General features: G+C 32.1%; 1 protein-coding gene across 4 annotated transcripts in view; it reads left to right on the top strand.

Annotated features, from left to right (window-relative positions):
• The window catches only part of FAM135A (family with sequence similarity 135 member A), a 110,657-nt gene extending 90,554 nt beyond the window's left edge, over window positions 1-20,103 (top strand). For all 4 annotated transcript variants that reach the window (XM_074310571.1, XM_074310569.1, XM_074310570.1 and 1 more), the window contains 4 exons: window positions 665-816; window positions 2,253-2,363; window positions 16,042-16,155; window positions 18,675-20,103. In XM_074310571.1, coding sequence (XP_074166672.1) covers window positions 665-816; window positions 2,253-2,363; window positions 16,042-16,155; window positions 18,675-18,880 — 583 coding nt within the window. In that variant the 3' untranslated portion in view covers window positions 18,881-20,103. The remainder of the gene's footprint in view (window positions 1-664; window positions 817-2,252; window positions 2,364-16,041; window positions 16,156-18,674) is intronic.
• The last annotated feature ends 5,727 nt before the right edge of the window (window positions 20,104-25,830 follow it).

Raw genomic sequence — 25,830 nt, 5'->3', positions numbered from 1 at the left:
TTGTATTTTTCCTTCAAAGGAAAGTAAATGCCCAAAGAATTCTCCTAAATGTTATCAAATTTTGTTAAATAGGTACAATTAAAACATTAATCATTGAACTGATATTTTAATTAGTAATGAAATGAAACATGTTTTGATGTCATTATTGTAGAAACTAACTTGTATTTTACTAGTGCTTTGTTTAACAGTGTTTACATTACAAATTATTGATATAAAGTTGAAAGAAGGGTAAACATTTCCACATTAAACATTCATACACACATAACTTTTTACCATGCTGGCTATTATATAGGCAATTGTGGCTTAATAATTTCTGAGGAAGCCTAGATTTATTTTATTTTGATTTTTCCACCCACAGACAAAATTATGAACTACTCAACTCAGAGTTAGCTTTAAAATATGTTCTTGGCAATTCCAAATCTAATTTAAAAAGCCATCTATTTACAGACCCTCTTTAGAACACAGAGCAAAATTATTTAAATTTTATTTAATTTATTGTTAAATCACTACCACTTTGAAGTGATAGTAGGAATTAGCAAATACTTTTTGGCATCAGGCAAGTCAGTTAAATCTTCATGCTCTCAATTTCAATATCTATGAAATAACAAAATTCAGCTAAAATTGAACAGAACTGAAGACAATGTAATTTTTTTTTTTCTTTAAGCTTTATTGGACATTCCTTGGGCAACTTAATTATCCGTTCAGTGCTTACGCGGCCTAGATTTAAATATTACCTCAACAAACTTCATACCTTTCTATCTCTATCTGGACCACACCTTGGTACCCTCTACAACAGTAGTGCTCTTGTGAATACAGGTAAAAATTTTGTCATTCTGAATTTTTTTGAATCTTTTAACTAGAGAGATAGTTGAATAAAGAATTGGCTATTTTTAGTATTCATATGTTGATAATTAAGAATTCATTGTGCCTAAACCAGAAAAACCAGCTCATTTCCTGTTTGTTCCTTCATTTGCCCCCAAATTATATGTAATAAACCAATAAAATCATTTGAGAAAAGAGATATTTTTACATTCACTTGGTATTTGTCAAAATTTGCATTTGACTCTTCATGTTACATTGTACTAATTCTCCTAAATATTTTTATTAAAAGTGTGTCATAGAAAAAATAAATTTATTCAGCTAAAAATCACAGAATTATTATTCTTTTTCATAATATAAAAGTCTTAATCTCACAATAAAATAGTTTTAATTGAAATGAAGGTAAGAGTTTCATATGACAATTGGACATATTGGATTCTTTTAAATGGTTTCTGGATGAAATTAGGGTTAAAGAATTTGATTTTGCCAGATATTCCTTTAGAGAGAAGGGATTTTCTGTCATTTTCTATTTCTCAGATTAAATCTTTGTTTATGGACAAATTTTTTACTTATCTTGTTTCTTTGATATGCAAACCATGCAGTTTTCTTCCCTCACTTAAAATTTTGGTGGCAAACATTTACAGTTAACTCTTAAATGTTTCCAGTGAAACAGAATAAGATGGAAAAAATAAAATCTATACATAATCTAAATCATAATGCAGAGGAATAGGATGCAGTAGTTTGAGTTTCTTCAATAAATCTTTTTCCCAACAATTTTTATGGATATAAAGTTAATTGTTTGAGTTTTATCTTTTTTTCTTACAGTGATGAGCAGAGAATCTACAAAATGACAAATGTAATAAAGACAAAGAAGTAGATGGCAATGAATTTTCAATGATCTGAGAATCATGCATGAATGAGAATTTATTTCAAAGGAACTATACAAATATGGAGAACTGATGTATAAGAAAATTAGCATAAGTGTAGAGTGTAAATTATCTAAATAAATTATCAGTAATCTGAAAATTGATTACTTGGTCACCTTAAATGAATGCTTTGACTAATCATCATCTATAGATTGAAATCATATATCCACATTTTCATTTTCCAGTGTATTTGAGATCTGTTTTAGTTCATTCTTTCCATGTCTAATCAAATGGTTTCTGACCAACTTCTCAGTATTTTTTCCTTCGTTTTATCTTGCTAATATAACTACCATGATGAGCTGGTTTTCTGTTAATCTATTTAATCCAATTTTTTATCCTTTAATTTAATGGACTTTTAAAGATAAGAATGTTAAAGTGTTCCATAGGTTAATAGAATAACTAGCAATTTCCTGGATTTTTTAAAACTAAAGCATGTGCTTATCAGTAGCTTTGGATGTAATTCTTATATTTTAGATTTATACTAATATATTATTCATAACTCTCCAGGTCTCTGGTTTATGCAAAAATGGAAAAAGTCAGGTTCTTTATTACAACTGACATGTCGAGACCATTCAGACCCCAGACAAACTTTCTTATACAAACTCAGTAAGAAAACAGGCAAGTATAAAGTAATAACTTCAAAACTCTATGCTTGTAACAGTATATTTATTACAAACAAATGTTTACTAGATGAATTGCTTTTATAAGCAAATATAGTTACAGAATAGACTGGTTACTTTAAAAAAAATCATGAAAGATAAGTGTAATTTTTTTAGTATAAAGTATAATAATACTTTATATTTGAATAGTGCTCACAAAGTACTATGTATGCATAATCTTATATGCTCCTCAAATCATTTGTAAAATGAATGGGTTATATTAGATAATTTCTAAAGTTCCCATAAGGTAATCAGGGCCATTGGTGGTATCTTCATAAGAATTTAATCTTTAGAGAGGTTAAGTGACTTACCTCTGGTCTCTTGGATACTGGTCCAGTGGCTTTTACTATATTTCATTAACTATAGATATTTCTCTTTTTGTTTAAGTTTTTATCATATAAATCTATCTTGCCTTTATAGGGAAACACCATTAATTAAAAGTTGCCGCTTGGTTGTCATTAGTCTTGAATTTGGGGCTATTTTATGTCATCATTATTATAGAATCAATTCAGACATCAGCATGACTCCAGAGGACTGATTAATTTTTTAAAATAAATTCATAGTTTCAAGTGTCACATCTAAACCAAGAACCATAATCATTCTTTTAAATTGTATTTCTGAAATTGTCCATACTCTTTTCACTCTCTACTGCCTTCCTCCATCCACTTACTACTTTACTTATTCTGAAGTGTTAGATGGGATTCAGTTCAATTGATAGTCATACCTTGATTAATCTGGAAGTCTAGCTAATTTAGCCACCTCTAGTATCTCCTTCTAAGAAAAGTTTCAAAGGACTTCAGGGAAGAAAAAATAGGTATAATAATCTGCAGCCTATGATTTTAACTTTGGTATCAGAATTTATTTAGGAAATCATCTGAGTGGGGCCTTTTTTTCGCTAGCACTCATATTAAAGATTTGTTTAATACCATATATAATTATAGTAATGAAACTGATTTTTAAACACACTGAAATATATGACCACAAATGAGGCTATCAAGTTACTCCTCTGGAAAGCTAAATAATTGTTTAAATATTATAACTGTGCCTCATCGTATTCTTGAAATTCTTTTTGGAGTTGCTTTCAGAGACAGTTTGTGAGCCACACATATAAGATACCATTTTATACTCACAGAACACTCTCCTTTGGTCTGATACCTTTTTCTGTCTCCCTCCCTTTTCCTTTTTATTCCTGCTTTGCCCCCTCCCTCCCTCTGCTTAAGCAACAGCCCAAGAACCCCCAGGGAGGGGCTGTGCTGGTGCTGGCTGGGACCCAAGAGACCCTCAGGGAGAGAGGCTCTGCAGGGCAGGGAAAGAGACTGGGGGCCAAGGAGAGCCTTACGTGGCATACATCAGGAAGCAGATTGATATAAGTGCATTTGTGTGCTACGTGCCTGCAGTAAGTACTGTAAATTGATACAATGGATGTGATTTATGGCTGAGCACTGGAAATTGAATCACCATCAGTCAAAGACTGCCTGTACGAAAACATTGTTTTTATTAAGATCGACTATCTTATGTTGACAGGAACTGGTGAATATATTTGTGATACATATTTTTCACTTAATGAACCTATTTGAAACCAAATCAGCAAAGCAGTACAACTTTTGACCATAGAACCCAAATTGAGAGACAGTAGTTGTCAGTTATATCAGCTTTTTAAATAAATTATTTTTAACACCCACAAATGTTTGAAAATAAAGTAATGATTGTAAGATGTTTTTAATTGCAATTAGTAATGGGAAATTTACATACTACGCTTCTTATAGTTTGAGATTTGAAAACAAGTCCCAGAGTGCCTTGTTCTTTTCTGGATCATGCTACTTCCTTTGTTTCATGTCAAGATGAAAGTGGATTCTATTTTGAATATCTTTAAGGCTTAAGCAGCTAGCCTCACCAGTATTTGTTTACAACTCCCACTGCTGCTGCTGTTAAAAACAGTAATAATGATAGCATTTCTATAGCACTTATAGATTTGCAAAGTACTTCATAAATATTATCTGTTTTTATCCTTATAATAAACCTGGGAGGTAACTACTATTTTATCTTCATTTTATAAAAAGAGAGTAAGTTACTTGACACATCTTGTAAATCTATCTAAAATTGGATTTGAATTCATGTCTTCCTGACTCCAGGTCCAGCACATTAATTACTGTACCATTTAGTTACCTAAATTATTCTTAGCTATATAGTGATTTACCATTTCCATACACTGTTTACATACAGGTCTAAGGGGTGTGTGTGTGTGTGTGTGTGTGTCTGTGTGTGTGTGTGTGTGTGTGTGTCTGTGTGTGTCTGTGTGTGTGTGTGTCTGTGTGTGTGTGTGATAGCATATGTAGTGTGATTTATGTGTATATAATTTTTAAATAAATAAATTTTATTGGTATCTTTTGTTTTTAATCTTAAATTTTCTTCCCTATCTGTCCCTTTGCCCTTCCTATACAGTCATCTTTTATAATAGTTTTTTTTTTTTTTTAGAGAGGAAAAAAAATCAGAACTAGGCAGTATATAGGAAAATGTATATGCAGTGTTTCACATCAGTGAACCTCCTCACTCCCCTTATCTGCAAAGCAGTGAGGAAATATGTCTTCTCTTAAATCTTGTAATTTTGTGGCATACGTTTACTTGTTTTGTATCTTTCTTAATCTTTGTGTTGTTGTAGTCATTGTGTTTATTGTTTTCTTGGATCTACAAACTTCACTTTATATCAGTTTACTTAAGTCTTTTCATACTTCTCTGTATTCATCATTATTTTTTACATGATAATATTCCATTATATTCATAACCACCATTTGTTTAGTCATTTCCCCAATCATTGGATATCTGCTTTGTTTCTAATTCTTTGCTATCATAAAAACCATACTACTACATCTATAAATAATATAAAAATTTTATTTTTTATCTATCAATCCCTTCTATGAGGGATATGATTGGTAGTAAAGTCTTTGCACCAAAGGGTATGGATATCTGTTTATTTGCATAATTCCAAATTGCTTTTCAGAATGATTATAACTAATTCACATTCTCTACCAACAGTGTATTAGTTCACCAGTTCTTTCACAACTTCTCCAACACTATTATTATTATATGTATCAAAAATTTATTAAGCACTTGACTGTGTTCTAGGTTTTGTACTGAGAACATAATAGCAAAACATAAAATCAGTTCATAACTGAAGAATATAACACAAACACAAATCAAACAGTACCACAGTATTTTAGATCACCAGAAAAGAAAAATATTTCAAAATAAGTACATGTATAATCTTTTTCTTATTTGCCTTTTATTTTTATCCCTCTACTCAGCCATTTTTAAAATCCATAAATATCTATTATGAGTCCCTATTAATTATATTACTATATAATTTCTTATTAAGTTTGGCCATTACTTTGATAAGAATCATGAAGTCTGGAATTTCCTGGATTTGAGGCTTTAGAACACAGCCAGTCTCCTATTTCTGGTACACACCTGGAATACCTCTGTACTACAGACAAAAAAGCTTCCCCTGTCATTTTTCCTCCTGAATAAAGATTTCTTTTGAACTTCTGAAATGAATTACAAAGTTAACAGATTGTTCATATTACAAATATTATAGAATAGGTTAATCATACCCTAAGGAAGTATTATATGAAAAAAGAGCAAACATTTTATTTAATGTTATCTATAAAATCTTATCCTTTTTTTTATCACATTCCCTATGTTTATCATTTACTCTCCATGTCTATTTTGGCCAAAATGTCTCAATAAATTTAGTAATACTTTTGAATGAATTTGTATTTAATTAATTTTGAATAATATTTTTGTTTTTGATCCATACCTGTAAGCTCCTTCTGAAAATGAACAGCTGTTTGTAACAGAAGATTTTCAAAGAGTTTACTGTCTGTAAACCTTATACTCCTTATACTCTAGGGCTTATTTTTTGTATGAGGGCTTCCCCAACAAGATAGTGAGAAGTTGCTGTTAGATTTAATTCCCTCTGATCACCTTAAAACAAGAAAGGCACCAGATAATATAATTAAAATAACTGAAACAAGGGGAAAGGAACAGTTAACTAACTGCAGAAAGCATATTGCAACCTTACCACATCTAACTGTGCACAATTCTTTCCATGCACAACCTAAAGAGTAACTTCCTGTCTCAAATTTTGTTTGGCTAGAGCAGTATTAAACATTACTTCTTAGACTCTCCACTAGATGCTGAGGTCTCACTTCCTGAATAAATTGAAGTTCATGTATTCAACCAAGAGATTTGGTAACTGGAAAAGAATTATTCAGAAAAACAGGACTTAGAACAGTCTATATATTAGGGAGGGAATTAGTATCTTCAAGGTCAGCAAGTAAAGAATATTGTGTCTAGTTAAAAATACCTCTGAGTCTTTTATATAGCCAGATGTCCCAACCAGGTAACAGATGAGGTCACAGAATTTGTAAAAATGTAAATGGTAAAAAGAAAAAAGGGATAGGGTTCATTAGTGTGGGGAAAAAAAAACCAGTAGGCCCTCATAGCATCATTTAGTACAGGAGGAAGATTGTTACTATTAATGTCAGTTATAAGAAATACTTCACCTATAAACCAGCAGAAGGAATAAAGAAAAACAAATGACTAGAAAAGCAGCCAATGAATAAGTACTATGGATAGAAGAAAAATCCCTTAGGAAAGAGAAAGTAATACAATAAATGCTATATGGCCCCCAAATTAAAATGGAGTAAGAACCTCCAGAATGATTCAGAAGAACAATTATGTAATAAGGTTAAAAATCAGGGCAGAAATTAAAGTTCTCAAGGAGGAAACTAAATAAAAATAAATGAAACAATTGACTTTATAGATTCTCAGAAGAGAATGGCAGAATTGAAATCCAAAAATACAGATATTTGGACAAAATTAAAATTAGAAAATTACATGAAATCTCTATAAGCCAAGGAGATTTGGTTTTAAAGATAGGATGGAAAGAGATAAGGATTAAAAATTTTCTACAAGTACCACACTTCAAAAAGTCATACAGGGACCAGCCAGATGGCACAGTTAGTTGATAGGTCCTCCTGACCTTCAGGGCTGGTGTTCTGAGTTCAAATTTGATCTCAGACACTTAATACTTCCTAGCTATGTGACCCTGGGCAAGTCACTTAATCTCAATTGCCTCAGCAAAAAAAAAAAACAAGAAAATTTCCCAGAAGTAGCATTTCTTTCTACTTTGCTTTTGACTCTTGACTTGACTCTAGAGTTCTTTCTTCTACCATGTAGGGAGCAGCCTTCTCACCTTGGAACTCCATTCTTTCCTGTACCCCCACCTTGAAAGTTCAATTCATGATACTCCATTTGACTGTCTTTTCTCCTACCCCTTTTCTCACTTTTCAGTTTTCTTTTACATGTTGTGTTCCCCCATTAAAATGTAAATTCCTTGAGGGCAAGACTATCCTCCTTTTTAAATTGTATTTCTAGGGTTAAGATAGTACTTGGCAAATGGTAAGCACTTAACATGGTTTGTTATCTTGACTGGCAGGAAAAGGAATAATGGAAAGACATCACAAACTACCAACAGAAAGCTAAGTTGAATCACTGAGAAGTATTGTGGTCAACTTTGATCATACCATCAAGTCATGCTATCAAAAAAAAAGAAAATCCTTCACATACTAACCAAAATAAGGCCAGATCATGCATAATATTTCTTAAAGAGATATCAAATGGGAAATTAGAATATCATTCTACAAAAGCAAAGATTACATTGTACCCCCCAAAAATAACATTCCACAAAATAAGCTTTGATTTTTATTGAATAGGAGTTGGACTTTTCAGCAAAATTCAAACTATTGCTTCAAAAGAAACCAAAACAACCATAAATATGGGGAATGATATATACATATATATACAGCATAATATACATTGACTATAATTATGTAAATGAAGACCATTCTTGAAGATAATAGAAAACAATCAACAAGCATTTTTTAATTATCAAGTATGTGTCAAGCACTGTGCTAATCACAGTCCAGAAAGGTTTCATATAGAAAGTGATACTTTAGTCTTGAAGGAAAACAGCAAAATCAAACCAATGAAGAATGATATTGGTTTCAGGTGACCTATATGCTTTCCTTTTATAAAGTTGCTTGATTGTGAGTACCTGAAACAAAGTAAGTACTCAAGATGCTGATTGAAAGAAATGTAGAAGTACATAAGAGAAATAACTCTTCAAACAGAAGTAAAATATCTTTAAAAACTCCTCTAGCATTTTTTGTCTCAACTGCATTTTTAGTTTTACTTGAAATGTATTGCTTATGAGCTGTCTTCTCTATCATAAATATATTTTCATTTGCTGCATACATGTGTCTTACCTTCTTTGCCTATCTACTGTAAAATTTATAATATTAGGAATTTAATTATTTTTGTTTTTCCCCTCAGCATGGTCCATAGTGCTTTTGTTGTTGCTCAGTAGTTGTGTCCAACTCTTTATGAACCTATTTGGGATTTTCTTTTCAAAGAAAGATACTGGAAGACTTCTAATTCATTTTACAGATGAGGAACTGAGGTAACCAGGGTTAAGTAAGTTGCCCAAGGTCATACAGCTAGTGTGTAATGTGGATTTCAACTCATGAGTTTTCTGATTCCAAGCCCAATGCTCTACTGTATTACCTACCCATTCTGTCATTCTAATAGTTATTCAGTAATTGTGTAAGATTAGACTATAAGTTCTTTGATGGCAAGATTTATCTTTTTTTGTATCTTTCATAGCATCTCATTCCTTCACATTGTAGGTTTTTACTATACATATGTTTAATGAATAATAAAATTTTAATTATAAAATTAGATGAACAAACAAACCAGCTAAGATCACATGGGAAATTGAGGGTCCTATAAAATGACTATCTGAAATAGTCCACTGTCATATTGAAATTTATCTCAAATCTCATTTTCTTTGGCTTTTAATTTGAAAAGTCAGATTAAATCTTGAAACAGATCAGCTACTGACAATATAGGAAAAATTTAGGCCACAAATCTATACTGTGACAAGGATTATTTCTGCCATACTTAAAGTAGATAAATTTCCAGTGAACAGAAATAAAAGAAAAATATTCTAATGAAAGTTAGTTGTGCTTTAAGGGGAAATAACTATAATTTCAGTTAAAGTTGAATATCAAAAACAAAATGAACTACCTAAAAAATCAAGTCATTGTTCAGAATTTCACAAACAGGTCACTATTTTAAGAATCCCTAAAACAAATAACTGAGAATCTGTTTTCCAGCTGCAGAAATCTGACAAATAAAGTATAGTGATTAAGGAATCCTATTGTGCTACTGTAGCACAGGATAATTTTTTTTTTTTTAAGCAAATGTATCCATAAGCACATATCATGAAGCTATTCAGTAAAAGGTGTTGCTTTTGATTTGTAAACAACATTTTATGTTGTTATATATTTTGGTTTTGAAAAAAATAGAATTAAGAGAAACTGAAGCTATTTTTGTGTAATAAAGCATATAATGTTTTGTAATAAGTTAAAAAAAGGTTAAGGACTATTCTGTTTTCTTTGGAATGTTGATCGCATAAGCATCTTAATCATCTTCATTATGAACACTCTAGTTAATGCCTATTTTAGCTTATTTTAAAACTGAGAAAGAAATCTTGAACCCAAGGACCCACAACAAATATTCAGGAATAAACGTAAATAACTAAAGCAAAGATTTTTTACTGTTGTGTTTAGTTCAGTAGTGTACAACTCTTCATAACTTCATGGACTCATGCCAGTGCTATTCATGGAGTTTTGGGGGGCAGATACTGAAGTAGTTTGTCATCTCCCTCTCCAGTGGATTAAGGCAAACTGAGGTTAAGCGACTTGTCCAAGTTCTATAGTTAGTAATTGTCTGAGTACCTGATTTGAACTCAAGTCTTCCTGACTGCAGGTTCAGCACTCTATCCACAGAGCCTCATAGCTACAAAAATTAGTATTCAAGAATTCATAGAAAACCTATTAAAAACTAAGGATGACCATTATCCTAATAGATAAATGCTCAAAGGATATAAATAATTCTGAAAAGAATTGCAAATTAACTATCACATGAAAAAATGATTTGTCATTAATAATAAGAGAAATTCAAATCAAAGCAAGTTACAATTTTAGTTCATACTGAATAAATTGGCAAAAATAAGAAAAGATTGTGAAATAGTCTGTGTAGAAGTTGTGGAAAGATAAGCATGCTGATCGATTTTTAGTGAGGGTATGAATTAGTACCATTTTTCTCTGGAAAATAGTTTGGAATTATGCAAATAAAACGGCAAAGCTATCCATATATTTTAATCCGTAGATAATGCACTGTTAAGCATATCCTCCACTAATAAAAAGAAGACCCCATAGCTATCAAAATATAGTGGTGATCTTTGTGATGGCAAGTTGGGCAAACTGCTAAACAAACTGTATTATATAAATATGATGGGCTATTGTTATGCTCTAAGAAATGAAAAATGTGATGACTTTAGAGCATCATGAAAAGGTATATGTTAATTAATGCAAACTGAAGCAAGCAGAGCCAAGAAAACAGTATACACAACAAACATAACAATTTGGAGAGGGGAAGGGAGAGTAATAACCATAAAACAATTGAAGATAAATACTGCAAAATCACAAAGATACACATTCCAAAGAAGATACATGATATCTCCCTCCACTCTTCTGCAAAACTGGGTGGGGGGAAAGGAGGGAAATGGGTTCAGAAGTATGGAACATTGCATACATTATCAGATTTATTTGATTGTTTCCAATACAATTGATTGGTTTTGCTGAATTTTTATTTCTCTTTTAAAAATTCTTTGTTATAAGGGTAACCCTGGGCAAATCACTTAAATTGCTTTATTTTTCTCTGTCAAATGAGGATAGTAGTAATACTTACATCTGAAGATAAAATAGAAGATAATCTTAATAAAGTACTTTGCAAACATGTAAATGCTAGCTATCATTATTTTAAAAAATAAAATGCATCAACAAAATTATTTTTAAAAGAGCAAAAGTTTTATCTTAAAGCACTACATTGAAATATTGGAAACCATATGCTTTTAAAAGATATACATAGGTGTTATATAGGTAGAGCCAGTAAATTAATAGATTATCCATACATATTTAAATACATGTGTGTATACATATACATATATCTAAAGCATTTAAATGGTTCCACAATCTCACCAATGTTAATACTTCTTCTACATTCACTTCTTTACTTCTCGTGTTACTCTCTATTACTGTCCCATAAATTCTCCCTAAATGATTTATACGAGACAATCATAACATTCTGCAAGATAACAGTTCATAATTTAAAGTGATTGTTTATTACCTCTTGCTTTTGAGACATGACTCACCTGCCTCATTTTTTAATCATAACATTTTCTCAATATTTATTAATTATCTCTTGCAAAACAAGGTATTAATGAGCTGCTGCCTACATATGCTACCATGTATTTTTTCATTGTCTTTAAAGACATCTGCAATTCTGTTCTTTTGCTTACAGTCAAACTGTTCCATGGTTTGCATCCACATAGTATCATGAGAAGAATGTGATTTTAAAAAATGTAACTTCTGTCAATGTACAATTTAGGATTTTTGAAAATGCTATACAGTTTCTCAAATACAGTTTAGTCGTATTTTTATTTCCATTTGTTTCTAAGCCCAGTTCACTATCTGTTTACAAGAGCTTCTTAATAATATAAATAGTTAGATTATTCATCCATTACCTGTTATAGTCTAAGAAATAGGCATTATTTATTTGGATGATGGTTGTTCTCCATGTAGGTGATAATTTTAGCTGCTCTCCTTGAGGAAAATCTTTACTAGACTTTTTGGTGGTTATTAAAATCATAATGTTATCTGAAAACAAGTCTTCTGTAGAATTTTACCTTTCAGAGGAAATATATCTTCTTTTGAGACTCTGCATAAGGCATCCTTTGTGACAGTGGCAAGTATCTCCATAGTTGTAATTCAGAGACTCTTGTATTCAGAGACTCTAACTATTTGTTAGAGAAGATATAATGTTGAAGGAGAGCCTTTAAAGCTACATTGTACTTTTTATAATCAAATGGGATTTTTTCCCCATCATTAGTAAATATAAAACACAAGAAAATCTTGTGTTCTTCACTTCTTTCAGTTTGTCTCATGACTGAAGATGTGGTCTTCTACTGAAGAAAATTATTTGTGAAAGTCTTCCCGTTCCTACTAATGAATTCTACAAAAATTGATTCCAGTATCTGGGGAAGTAGAGAGCTGCTCCTCATTTGAGGACTTTAGGCAGATACCAGATGAGCACTTAATACTTATGTTGTGAAGGAAATTCCTATTTAGGTATGAGTTGAACCAGAAGTCCTCTGAGATTTTTTCATAGCATCTCATAGTACTTTAAAAGTACTTGGAAGCCATATAGTCCAACCTGTACCTAAACAGGAATCAGTTCTGTGAAAGTATGAGAAGAAGCAAGGAAAAGGGTGTTGTCTCTAATAATTGAACCAAAGGAATCAAAACATCAATAACTGAAGTCTTAAGAAGGAGTGAAAATAGTAGATGAGGATCCCTATTTTTCCATGATCCTGAGCATATATATCATTGATCTGGAGCAGCTGAATCAATTTCCATGGCTTGCCACTATGACAAATTCTAGAGACCTAAGAGTGAAGAGGACCAGGAATTTGGATCACTAAACATCTCGTAATAGGGAGAAGCAGTTCACAAGACTTCAAGTTTCTAGCCTCACTTCATAATGGCAGGGAAAGGAACTTAACCACCAATTAACTAACAAATATTCATTAAATATTTGCTATTGTACTCTACTAAATACCAGGGATACACAGACAAAAATGAGAAAGACATTTTCTTCATGGAATTTTTATTTCAGTGGAGATAGTATATGTGTGTCTCATGTATGTGTGTGTATACACACGCATATATACACACATGTGTATACATATATGACATACACAAGATAAAGCCAAGGTAATTGGTAGAGAGAGATTCTAGCAGTTGAGGAGATCAGGAAAAATGGCATTCAGAAGGTTGTTCTCAGGTTTAATTTTGAAGAAAATAAGTCTCTGAGGCAGAGGTGAGGAAGGAGTGCATTTCAGGCATGATGGATAGTCAGTTCAAAGGCATGCTCCAGGAGATGGAGTATTATATGTGAGAAATAACAAGGAGGCCAAAAAGCCTAGACTGCAGAGCGTAAGAAGAGTTGTAATATATAACAAGGATATAAAGATAGAGTAGAAAAAGAATGGCTTTAAAAGTCAAATAAAAGGGTTTTTTTATGTTAAAAATAGTAAGGATCTACTGCAGTTTTATTGAGTTAAGGGAATAACACGATCATTTGTATACTTAGGCAGTTCATCTTATGTCAGATGGATGGATTAGACTAGGGAAAGATTTGAGCCAGGAAGAAAATAACATATATATATATATATGAAAATACATAGAAAATAAATTCAAGGTAGTTGGTAGAGAGTCTCTTTAAGAAGCTATTGCACTCATCTAGAAAAGAGGAGGTAATGAGAGCTCAGATGAGTAGAAAGGGGATTGAATACAGGGATGTGGAGACAGACATGAAAAAATTTAGCAATTGATTACGTATGTGAGTTAAGATTGAAGATATCAAAGCTCCAAATAGATGATTGGAAGTATGGTGATGTCTTAGAAATAGAAAAATTGAAAAGGAGATAGATTTTGAGGAAAAGATAAAATCTATTGGAGATGTGTTGAATTTGAAATCTTTGTAATAAATGCAGTTTTAAATGTCCAAAAAAGCAGTTGATAGTGTGATCACTAGTGATCTCTAATTTAGGTCCTATCTTTGGTTTCCTGAGGCTTAGGATCTCTAGTGGTTCTTATTAAGTAACTAAATGCCTTGCAATCTGATTTTTGATCCCTCTACTAAAACTACTGTGCAAGGCTTTTCCAGGAATCTCAGTTTCATTCTTAAGAGGTCTCTAAAAGATTATGGAAAGGACATCATACCTTGATTTTATTTAACAATAATAAAGTGTTAGTCATTGAGTCCACATATCCTAATCCACTTAAACATCTAATATTTGTGCTGAGCACTATAAAACTTACATAGCCTCTGTCTTTAAAGAGCTTACATAAGTTTTTAATGTAAGCAATTATGGAGGATAGAAGAGGACTAGAGTAAGAGAGGCATAAAGGAGGTTAAAGAGCAAGATGTCCATGCTCACTAAGGCTTGGTATCTGGTGAATAATTGGATGGAATTACATAGTGGCAAAAGTTCTGATTTTGGAGTTATCAATTCAGATCTTTACTGTCACTTAAAAACTGTTTGATTTTGGGCAAGACTTCAATTCCTTATTTGTATAATTAGGGGTTTGGACTCAGACCTGTGAGAGTCCTTTCCAAATCTATACCTATGATTCCATGATCTGAAACTAGCTAGATATGAACATAATAATATGGTGAACATTTAAGAATTACTTTGTAATACAAAAATGTTAAAATTTTGATCAATTTTCTTTATTCTTCAACTATCCTTTAATCTACAATTAACAATTTAGCATCCTTTGCAGAATACAGTTTTCTCTTTAAACAAATCTGGAGAATTCTCAAAAAAATATCAATTTTACCAAGGCCTGGACTGAATATCTGACTATAAGCTCAATATATGAACTGGGAAAATTGGAAAAAAATAGTGACTTGTTTCCAACTTAATGTTAAGAAAATTAAATATACTGCAATTACCATGTAGTTAAATACTTGCCTCCCTTTTAGAGCATTAGCACAAAATGAGATAAATTGTGCTGGAACAGTCAAAGCAATTCTCCAGTAAATTTAACAATCATATTTATAATCTTTACATTCATTCATCCATTCCTTTCTTCCTCTTCCTCAGCATCCTACTAACTTCATTTACCCTTTTCTTTAGCACAGTTTAAATATTTTATTTCATATTTATTAATAAATATTAATAAATTAAATATTTAAGGCATATTTCAAATATGTGCCTCAAACATTTTTCTAATATTGCTCTGCCCTGGATTCTAAATAATAGTACATAGAAAATGTAGTTATAAACATGATTTAATTTAACTGATTTCACTGCCTATTGGTTTTGAATTATCTATCCCATGAATGAGCAGTTAGATGGCAGACTGAATAGAGTGCCTGTCCTGGAGTTAGTAATACTTGTCGTCTTAAGTTCAGATCTGGCCTCAGACACTTATTAGCAGTGTGACCCTAGACAAGTCACTTAACCCTATTTGCCTCAGTTTCTTCATTTGTAAAGTGAGCTAGAGAAGGAAATGGCAAATCATTGTAGTATCTTTGCTATGAAAATCCCAAATGGGGTCATAAAGAATCAGATGCAACCAAAACAACTGAATAATAACTACAATAATTCATTGAAGACTCAGTATTTATATCCTAAGATCTAAACACTATATTTGATGAAATAAGGGGATGCTAATTGAAAATGAAGTAGTATTTGATTTTATTATAACAAAATTTTATTCAATTTTTATAAACTTTTATCAAACTTTAAAAAAAAAAAAGTGAGCAACATTTTTATTAGAAAAGCCTACAGGATTCATGCATTAGTTTCTGAAACTTTATTTTGAGAAAACATGTGCACTTTAAATTATTGACAGCTTTCTCCTTATCCTTCATTGTTACAGGTCTTCATTACTTCAAAAATGTAGTATTAGTAGGATCTCTGCAGGATCGTTATGTTCCATATCATTCTGCTCGTATTGAGATGTGCAAAACAGCTTTAAAGGACAAACAGTCAGGTAATTGGAAAAATTGCCTTATAGCACAAATAAAAAAATGTTTCAAGTTTATAACTTCAAAAATATCTTTTTTTCCTCTAATTTCTTTTTTCTACTCTTTTTTCATGCTGTTTTCCTCCAGTGAATCCTTACCTTTATTTCCCATCCTTTCTCTACTATGGTCAGTGAAGCAATAGCACATTCCATCCCTTAATTTACCATCCTTTACTTGTTTTAGAAAAAATATTTTCTAATAAGATAGGAATTATTTCCATGAAGTGAACTCTTTGACTTTACGCATATCACTGTGACCCACAGTTTCATCATCCATAAAATGGAAATATTGCGTATATCTCCTATCTCCAAAATTATAACTGTGCATAGAGAGTGAGCCAGGAGTGCCTGGGTGCACCTACAAATCTGATTCACATTGTATGCATGCATATGCTCACTGGATTCATATGAAAAAGATGCTTTATAAACCATGTAGTATTTTATAAATGAAAACTCTGTTATTTATTAAATTACCACTTTTCTTTCCCTTCTTTTTATCCTGTTAGGTTCTTTGAGCATTCATTTCTCTGTGGTAATTGTAGCCTATAGTAATAGGTTTTCTTTCTTGTTCTGTCGTCATTTTAGTAATGATGGACAAAAATTACCTTTCTTTGTTCCTAGGAGCAGTAGACTTGCTGACTTTGATGGTTCTTTCTAGCTCTAGATCATATAATTATAAAATAATCATAAGATTCTCAGCTAAAAAAAAGATCTCAAAAAAAATTCTAATTTAGTCCCTTAATTCTACAGATTAGAAACTTGAGGTTCAGAAAAATTTAATAATTTAAATAAACTTAGATAATTAATTAGTAACAGATTCTCTGTTCAAATTGTCAGTGCAATACCATCTTTCCAAAATTATTGGGGGACAAGGGAGCTAGGGACAATCAAAACTGTTCCTATAATTTATATTTGGCATTTTTTCTTATACAATATTTTACATAAGGCTATATGACACATAAGGAAACTAGCAGTACTAAATATGGGACTTGTGGCAAGAAGAGAGTAAGAGAGATCTGGTGACTATAGTTTTTATTGCTTTGATGGATCTAATGTGATATATTCAAACAATACAACCTCTTATCCATATTTACTCCCAATTTTCCTCCCAGCTTCTTTTCTTTACATTGCTCTTAAAATTACATTTCTGCTACCACTTCTGTACTTTTGACACTGCCTTTTTTATGCATCATAAGGGCCATAAATAAATGTTTTTATGCCCTGTTTGTCTGTTAAGTTTAACTTTATCTGTCAAAGTAAAAACTGGTTAACAAAACTCATGGTCTTTATTAAAAGTACAGTAATGAACCAGTGTTGAAGAAAGAAAGAAATGTCTTTGCTCCAAGGCAGTTCACATTTATAAATAGTAGCTATATTTACTGCTTAATAGCATCTCATTAACTAAAATTGCACAGGTCCAAAAAAATAGACAACTTTGAAATAAATGGAGAGAAAAGCATTTAAAAAACCTTCTTCACAACAAAGACCTCTGTAAGTCCTGTGTATTTGGGAAGAGACAAACACATTGCTGTTCTGGCTATTGCTTCATGAAAATAAGCTGAAAATGAAAACTGTAAAAATATTTTTAAGAACCCCTTACTCATTCACAATGTGATTTGTTTTCTCTGAATGACCCAAATTCAGAAGGAAAAATAAGCAGAAAAGTTCTATAATGATCATGTTAAATTTAACATACAATTTGAAAATTATATTTTATAAATAATAGAAGCCCAGTTTCATCACAATCTGTTATATATATATACACATATATATAGGAATTTCACAACTTTTGGTGTTTTCTCATAATAAAAATAATTTTTTTAAAATTTAATGGACTTAAGTGATTATACAACTATCATCATAAAATTATATAAGAAAAATCATGATATTGGGGAGAGGATGGAGGGAAAGAGGGGAAAAGTTGGAACAGAAGTTTTTGCAAGGGTCAATGTTGAAAAATTACCCATGCATAAAGTTTGTCAATAAAAAGCTATAATTAAAAAAAAAAAGAAAAGAAAAATCACGTTATTAACTGAAAAAAAATAGATTTAGGCTTTATTTTCATTAAACCAAATTTGCTAAGATTTGATAAATGACAGTTTTGCATTGCAAATATTATAATATAGCTGAGAAAATGCCATGAATATATTTTCCTGATAAAATCCTAACAAAAATACTAGAATCTTAATGTTAAAATGAAATGTAGGGGCAGCTAGGTGGTGCAGTGGATAGAGTATCAGCCCTGAAGTCAGGAGGAACTGAGTTCAAATTTGGTCTCAGACACTTATCACTGCCTAGCTGTGTGACCCTGGGCAAGTCATTTAAAACCCAATTGCCCTCAAAAAGAAAAAATGAAATGTAATTGGGCATTGTAAATGTTAACATGATCATTATTATGTGTGCAGAATAAAAATATATTTAGATTATTCACGCTTATTGAATTTTACATAACTTGAAAATACTTTCATTTTTCTTTTCACTTGTAGGACCAATTTATGCTGAAATGATCCAGAACCTCCTTCTCCCAGTTCTGCAAAGCAAGGACTGTAATTTGATTCGATACAATGTCATCAATGCATTGCCCAATACAGCTGATTCACTTATTGGGAGAGCTGCACATATTGCTGTTCTTGATTCAGAAATATTTTTAGAAAAATTTTTTCTAGTGGCTGCTCTAAAATATTTCCAGTAGCATAAAAGCATTGTTAGAGACTTGGCAATTACCTCATTCACCAGTGAATCAAATAATGTGTGGTATTAAACTGTAGCTGCCACTGAGTTTCAAGAAATATTTATACTTTTTATATGGAAGATAATTTATATCATCCATGTGTAGAGCTTTTTAAATATCAATTTTACTTTTTAGGTAATGTGGCTGTGCAATATTTTTTTAATTTTATTCTTTTTACTTTTCTATTATGTTTTCTTATAGTTTTGGTACTTGATTATTCAGAGTGAAGATTTAAGCACAGTATGTATATTTGGTTGTTTATTATTGACTTTCCATCTGCAAGAGTTCTTACATATGCCTAGCTATTATTACTAGAATCACTTTGGTTTTTAAATTCTAACGTTGAGGTATTATGCAGTCAATTATGTTGAATCTTATAATTTTAGAATGTTTTAACTGGAAATACAATTATGGCTGCTAAAATATATATTTTGAAAATTCTTTATAGATCTGAAATTGCTCATTATTATGAGTATCCCATGTAGTTTCAACTCAGACATCCATAGAATCTTACAGGTTTTTTTTACAAAAATCATTGTTGTCATTATTCTTAAACATTTGCCACATCTGTACAGTTGTATTTTCTACATTTGATCTCAAAAACATAGTTTCACATATTTACTTTTATTACTGGAACTTTTCGTATTCAGAAGCTAGCAGCATATAAAGTTTTTGAATGTTTGAATGATTGCAACCTTGATTTTGGAATTTTGCTAAATTTGGTAATGTTGCTTGTATTCCCTGAATACGTTTCTTTAAATTAACTTTTTTCATGAATTTCCTTATATGTACATAAAATTCCTAAATGTTAAATTTTCTGCAATACTTTTATGAAGTTAGATAATTTTTAAATATTGTTCAAAGATTTTATTGAAATACAAAATATTGTAAATAAAACAACTCATCATGAAATGGAACAAAGTTATTAACTATACAGATACAAGTGTTTTTGATAATATGAAAAGTTTAAGGGTCTTTTGATTTTTTAATGGTGCTGAGAAGCATAAGTTCAGTGTTTTTAATTTCCCTTTTTTCATGTTCAAACAGTAAAGCACTAAAGTGGATAGGAAGTTCACTAATTGTGACACAATTTTTAAAGGATAATTTGTTGTACAATTAATGCATGTTTATTTTTAGCACTATGTTACTGCATCTGGCATTAATAAAATTAATGTATGATTCTACTAGGAGCAGTTAAAATAACTGAAATCTCTTGGCTAATTTTCATAATGTAAGGAGCAAATATGTATGTATGCCATTTAAAGGCAATGTCAAGTAATTCTCTAGTTTAGCATGATTTTATAACATATAATCTATGTAAAAGTTTTTACCCGTGATTTTCCAAGTTATTGGGCCATGGAATCACTGAAAGGTACCTTAATGATCCTGTTAAATGCATTCTACTTTTTAAGATATATATGAGAAATTCATCAATTAACTAAAACAGTTAAGCTTCTTAGTACATGTTAAGTTCATGATATTTTCACAATGAAGATTAGTTTTTCATTTTCATACTGCCTCAATCCTGAGTTTGGAGTAATGGTTTGCTAAATTTAAATATGGTCCTAGTTATGATTGACCCTTTAGCTCTTGAAAAAACTTAAATTTTTCTCATTTTGTCCAAAGATAGTCAAAGTAGAATGTCAATTTTTTTCTATTTTTAACATTTTTCTTTCAATTTAAGGACCTATCTATAAAATAATCTTTATTTTAAAAGTGACATTTAAACAATTTTTAACTTTGTTTTCAAATGTATTTGGTCTTCAGGACCTGAAGATGAACATATTTACCCTTTGTTGAGCCTAGAAATCAGTGAAATAACTCCTAGATTTAGCTCGAAAAAACTCCTCATATATACATAAAAACATAATATTTTTAAAGAACCCTCAATGATGTTTTTAATGACTATGGAAAATAGGAAGAAAGCAAGAGCTTTTATACCTAATATGATCCTATTTGTCTTAGAGTTATTTGGAGATAAGTGAAGTGTGATTTAGTGGGCTTTTATCATCATAGTTTGTAGGCTTTTGTCATCATAGGTTCTAGGTTGAAATCCTCACTCTTCTATTTAATACCTCTGTGACCTTAAATGGGCTAATTAAGGTAATTGAAGCCCAGAGAAATGTCTTTTTAAAATAAGAGAGTTGAATTAGATGACATTTTAGAAACATTCCATTTCTTATTTTATGATCATATCAATACAGTATTGTCCCCAAAAAATGTAAAAACCTTCTTGAGTAAAATCCAAAGGTCAACAGGAAATTGGTGGTTTTATGTGTCAGAAAGTAGTTATAGAGAATAGTTAGGTTCTGACTTTTTTTTCTTACTTTCTTAGCCAAGTCAAATAGGCAGAGCTATAAGTAGAAAATTTTGCCTAGAACAAACTCTCAAATTCACTCTTAGTTGAAAAAAAGGTGGGTAGGAGATAGGGACATAGGTTCAAGGTCACTACATGGCATCATAGCAAGAAGGGAAGGGGACACCCATGCTGTCTTGGTGGCTTCCTATATTAAATTATTACATAGAACATAGAAATTACAACATAGGAAGCATCTTTTGATACTGATCTCTTTAAGGACCCCGAATTTGGTGTAATCCCTGCAGGGAGAGGCCCAGACACACACCTGGGAGCTATCTTATGCTCCCACCAAGTGTTCCTGGAACCTGACCTGTTTCTGGCTTATCCAGCAAAAGATTCAAGCCTTCTCGTTGGATAGACTAACAGGATGTAACCATCCTTGACCAATGATCACCAATGCTGGCTGCTTCCCACAGGCCATGTCACTTCCTGCAACTTCATGTATCTCAGGTTCAAAGTCAAAGTCCTCAAGGTCCAAAGTTCTGGGAACAGGGATCATGTGACAATACTGAGAAATACTTCATCCAATCAGTCCCATTCAATCTTACTGACCTTAACAGGAGATATCTATCTTACTGAAATTAAGTACCATGTCTTTTTTGTATCCCCCATAATGCCTATCACAGTCCTTTGCATATTTTAAGCACTCAACAAATATTCCTTGATTGCTACAATATATGTTTATAATCCTATGATCTCTAGTGTTAGTCTCTGGAAATTAATGAAGTAGACTAACAATTTCTCAAGATATCTTTCAAAGGATAAGAAGGAATAGAAATTAATTGAGCATCTAAATATAGCCAACGCTGACAGAGCAAAAAGGCATATAAGCATGTGTATATATTTCCCTCTTAGCCCTCTTTCCTTACTCCAAGATTTCTAAATTATGCTCTCATTTTGGAACTTCCCTAAGGGATTTCTTCACTTTGGAATACCCCAACCATCTTTTTAGACTTTTCAACATGGAGCATCCTTCACTAAATCATACCTCCTTTTCATCAGTGAGCTGCTTTTCTTTTTTCATTCCCCTCTTTGCTCCTGGCATCTAGACTTCAAAATCATTCTTCTGTACAGAAAACCTTTTCTCTGGCTTTGTTTTTCAGCTCCATTTTGTCTTTCCCCATCTAAATGTAAATTCCTTGAGGGCAGAGACTGCCTTTTTTTGCTTTATGCTCAGTGCCTAGCGCACAGTAAGTAGTTTACAAGAACTTATTTCCTTCCTCCTTTGAGGGAGTCTGAAGCAGGGAAGGCAAGTGGCAAGTGGTGTATATTTATGGTTTTCTTTCAGTTTTAGATTTATGTCAAATGCCAGGGAAAGAACAGCCCTATTCCTCCTTTCCCGAGTTGAAAGTGCTTTGCACATAGTCCAGAAGAAAGTAAAAACTTAATGAATGAATAGGAAAGTTAGCTAATAGTGAGATTCATTCAGTGTGATCTGAACTAGAGGCTGCCTTGATTGGACTAAGAAGTGGATTTGAGTTTTTTGGTTTTATTTCTGTTTTTGAAAAGATGATAAAATTATAAACACAAGGTTAAGGATACAGTGACTAGAGCACTGGACTTGTAGTCAGGAAAGCCTGAATTTAAAACCTGGCTCAAATATACAACCTATGTGAAACTGGACAAAATCATTTAATCGCTTTCAGCCTCAATTTCCTTATTGTAAAATGGGGATAATAATAGCACTTACTGTCATTGAGTTGCTAATATCAAATGAGAGACCATATAAAGGTCTATTAAACTTTAACACACTACAGAAATACCAGCCATTTTGTAGCAAATCACTATTCATAAACCCAATCTTAAATCTTTGTAGTGTGTAATAACAAGATCTCAAAAAGAATAAAAAATAATTAAACAAGAACAAATATTAAATGCCTGTTAGATGCTATTCCTTTGAGATACAAATACAAAGAATAAACCAATTCCTACTCTCAAGGAGATAAGATTCTAACCAGATAGACAATAAGTACATATAATAGCAAAAAATAGGAAAAACATTTTTAGTTTCATGCATATTTCAAAATAAAGAGTAGTATAAGAAAGGAAAATCAAACCAATTAGCCTACATATACCTAAAAATAAATCAATATGATACCATTTAAAATATTTTAGGAGTACAAACTACTCTCTTTTTTAATAATAGTTTTTTATTTTCAAAATGCATTTAAAGAACGTTTTTAACATTCTCCCTTGCAAAACCTTGTGTTCCAAATTTTTTTCCTCCCTCTTCATTTCCCCCCTTCCCTAGACAACAGATAATATAATATAGATTAAACATGTGCAGTTCTTCTAAACATATTTCCATTTCTATATACTGCACAAGAAAAATCATATCAAAAAGGAAAAAATTTTGAGGAGAAAAAAAAGCAAGCAAATAACAAAAAAGGTGAAAATACTATGCTGTGATTCACATTCAATCCCCATAGACCTCTTTCTGGTTGTAGATGGCTCTTTCCATCACAAATGTTTTCAACTTATTTATTGAAAAGAGCCACGTCCATCAGAATTGATTATCACATAATCTTCTTGTTACTAGGTACAATATTCTTTTTGTTCTACTCACTTCACTTAGCATCAGTTTATATAAGTCTTTTTTTTTTTAATTTATTCATTTTTCCAAATTATCCCCTCCCTCCCTCCACTCCCTCCCCCCGATGGCAGGTAATCCCATACATTTTACATGTGTTACAATATAACCTAGATACAATATATGTGTGTAAATACCATTTTCTTGTTGCACATTAATTATTAGCTTCCGGAGGTATAAGTAACCTGGGTAGATAGACAGTAGTGCTAACAATTTTATGTAAGTCTTTTTTGAAGGCCTTTCTAAAATCATCCTACTGATTGTTTCTTATAAAAGAATAAAAATATACTATAACTTATTCAGCCATTTTGCAGCTGATGGCATCCACTCACAAATTACTCTCTTTAAAGCATACACATCCTGGAAGGTACAGAGAGCTTTATCATCATCTTGATGAATTTGCATGTTCACATTCTCATACAATAATCCAATTATAGTTGAATAACGTGGGACATTAATTAAAATCAATAATGCTTTAAGCCCAATATTGTTGCCCTTACAGTATTTTTCAGCAGCTAGGCTAAAAAAATTTGAAAACCAGCCTTCAAAATAGTTTTACTCATCCAAACTTTCTTATTTGACCACAGTAGAAATGAAAGCAATTAATGACAGTAGCATCTCAGAACTAGAGGATTTTAAGACCAGTAAGCAAGCACTGTTTTTAATTTAAAATCATCTTCTGAAGTGCCTCCCAATAAAAGTGTTAGGTAGTCCTTAAACACTTTAAATCTAGGTAGTTGTTTTTTTTTCTTTCTTAGAAATCTTAAGTTCTAGAAGGCATCTTTTTTCCTGAATAAGTCTGCTTCAGTTACTTAAAAATTAGTTGATCACTATATCCACCTTTTTCCATTATTTTCTTCAGCTAGATCACACAGTAGATAGAGCACCAGCCCTGAAATCAGGAGAACCTGAGTTCATATCTGGTCTCAAGATACCCAACATTTAATTAGATGTGTCCTTGGATAAATCACTTTGATGAGAGATATGGAAGGGGGAACCCCGTTTTAGTCGGCACAAAGATAGTCCCATAACAGCGCAGTGTCCCCTTTAAATGAATTTACGGGCCCGAAAACCTAGATTGATTTAAAAAAAAAAAAAAAAAAAAAAAGGTTTATTGTAGGGATTTAGAAGTAAAGTTTAAGGTAGAAAGATGCCAGGGCCAAAGGTGGTCATTGGGTGGGCAGGAACCCTTACATGGCCAGAAGGATACCATGTTTTGGGGAGAGGAGCTCCTGAAAAGAAGGAGCTCCAGTTTGGCTCTTTTTATACCTAAAGGGGGCTTGTAGGTGAAGTCCCAAGTTCCTGGCGGGCTTTTATCCAGGGTCAGTGTTGAATAGAAGTCAATGGGTTTAAACTGTGAGGGTTGGGAAATCTGAGCAGATAGTGGGGGCTGGGAAGACCCAAGCCAGCTCAGATCTGGTGGAGGCTGGGCCCCGATATCATTGGAATTCAAAAGGGTGCTTTTTGACCAGGATTTGTGAATCAAAGGTCAGCCATGGGGGTTGGGGAATCTTAAAGGGCTCTCAACCCGCATCATTTCCCCCCTTAAACAGTTAAGACTTAAATTTATTTTTAAAAATTTAGGGCAGTGTCCTTCATTTAAGGCAAGGTTGAAGATTTTCTCCAAAGAGTAGCAGGGTCCCCTCGTTTTGTTCTCCTCTTAACTGCTTCGAGCTGATAAGGGTCGTAGAGATTTGGGGTTTCATGCCAGGAGATGAGGGGTGAGGTGTGGAGGATGGCAGCAGGGCATCTATGGGGTGTCCCGGTCAGTTGTCCAGTTAATGTTCTCCAGGTTGAAGGGCAGCTGAGAATTCAAAGTTTGAAGCCTAGAGAAAACAGATCTCGGGAACAGATTGGAAGTGGGGTATCATCCAGTGTGGAGGTGGTGACATTCAGGGGAATGGTCCGTTAGCAAGAAATGCATCAGGTCCCTTCTATGGGCTGTCTGATGTCCCTGTCTGA

Source organism: Sminthopsis crassicaudata, chromosome 4 (assembly GCF_048593235.1).
Source record: "Sminthopsis crassicaudata isolate SCR6 chromosome 4, ASM4859323v1, whole genome shotgun sequence".
NCBI classification, from domain to species: Eukaryota; Metazoa; Chordata; class Mammalia; order Dasyuromorphia; family Dasyuridae; genus Sminthopsis; species Sminthopsis crassicaudata.
Note: the sequence above shows the minus strand (reverse complement) of the source record. Positions and strands in the feature narration are given on the sequence as shown.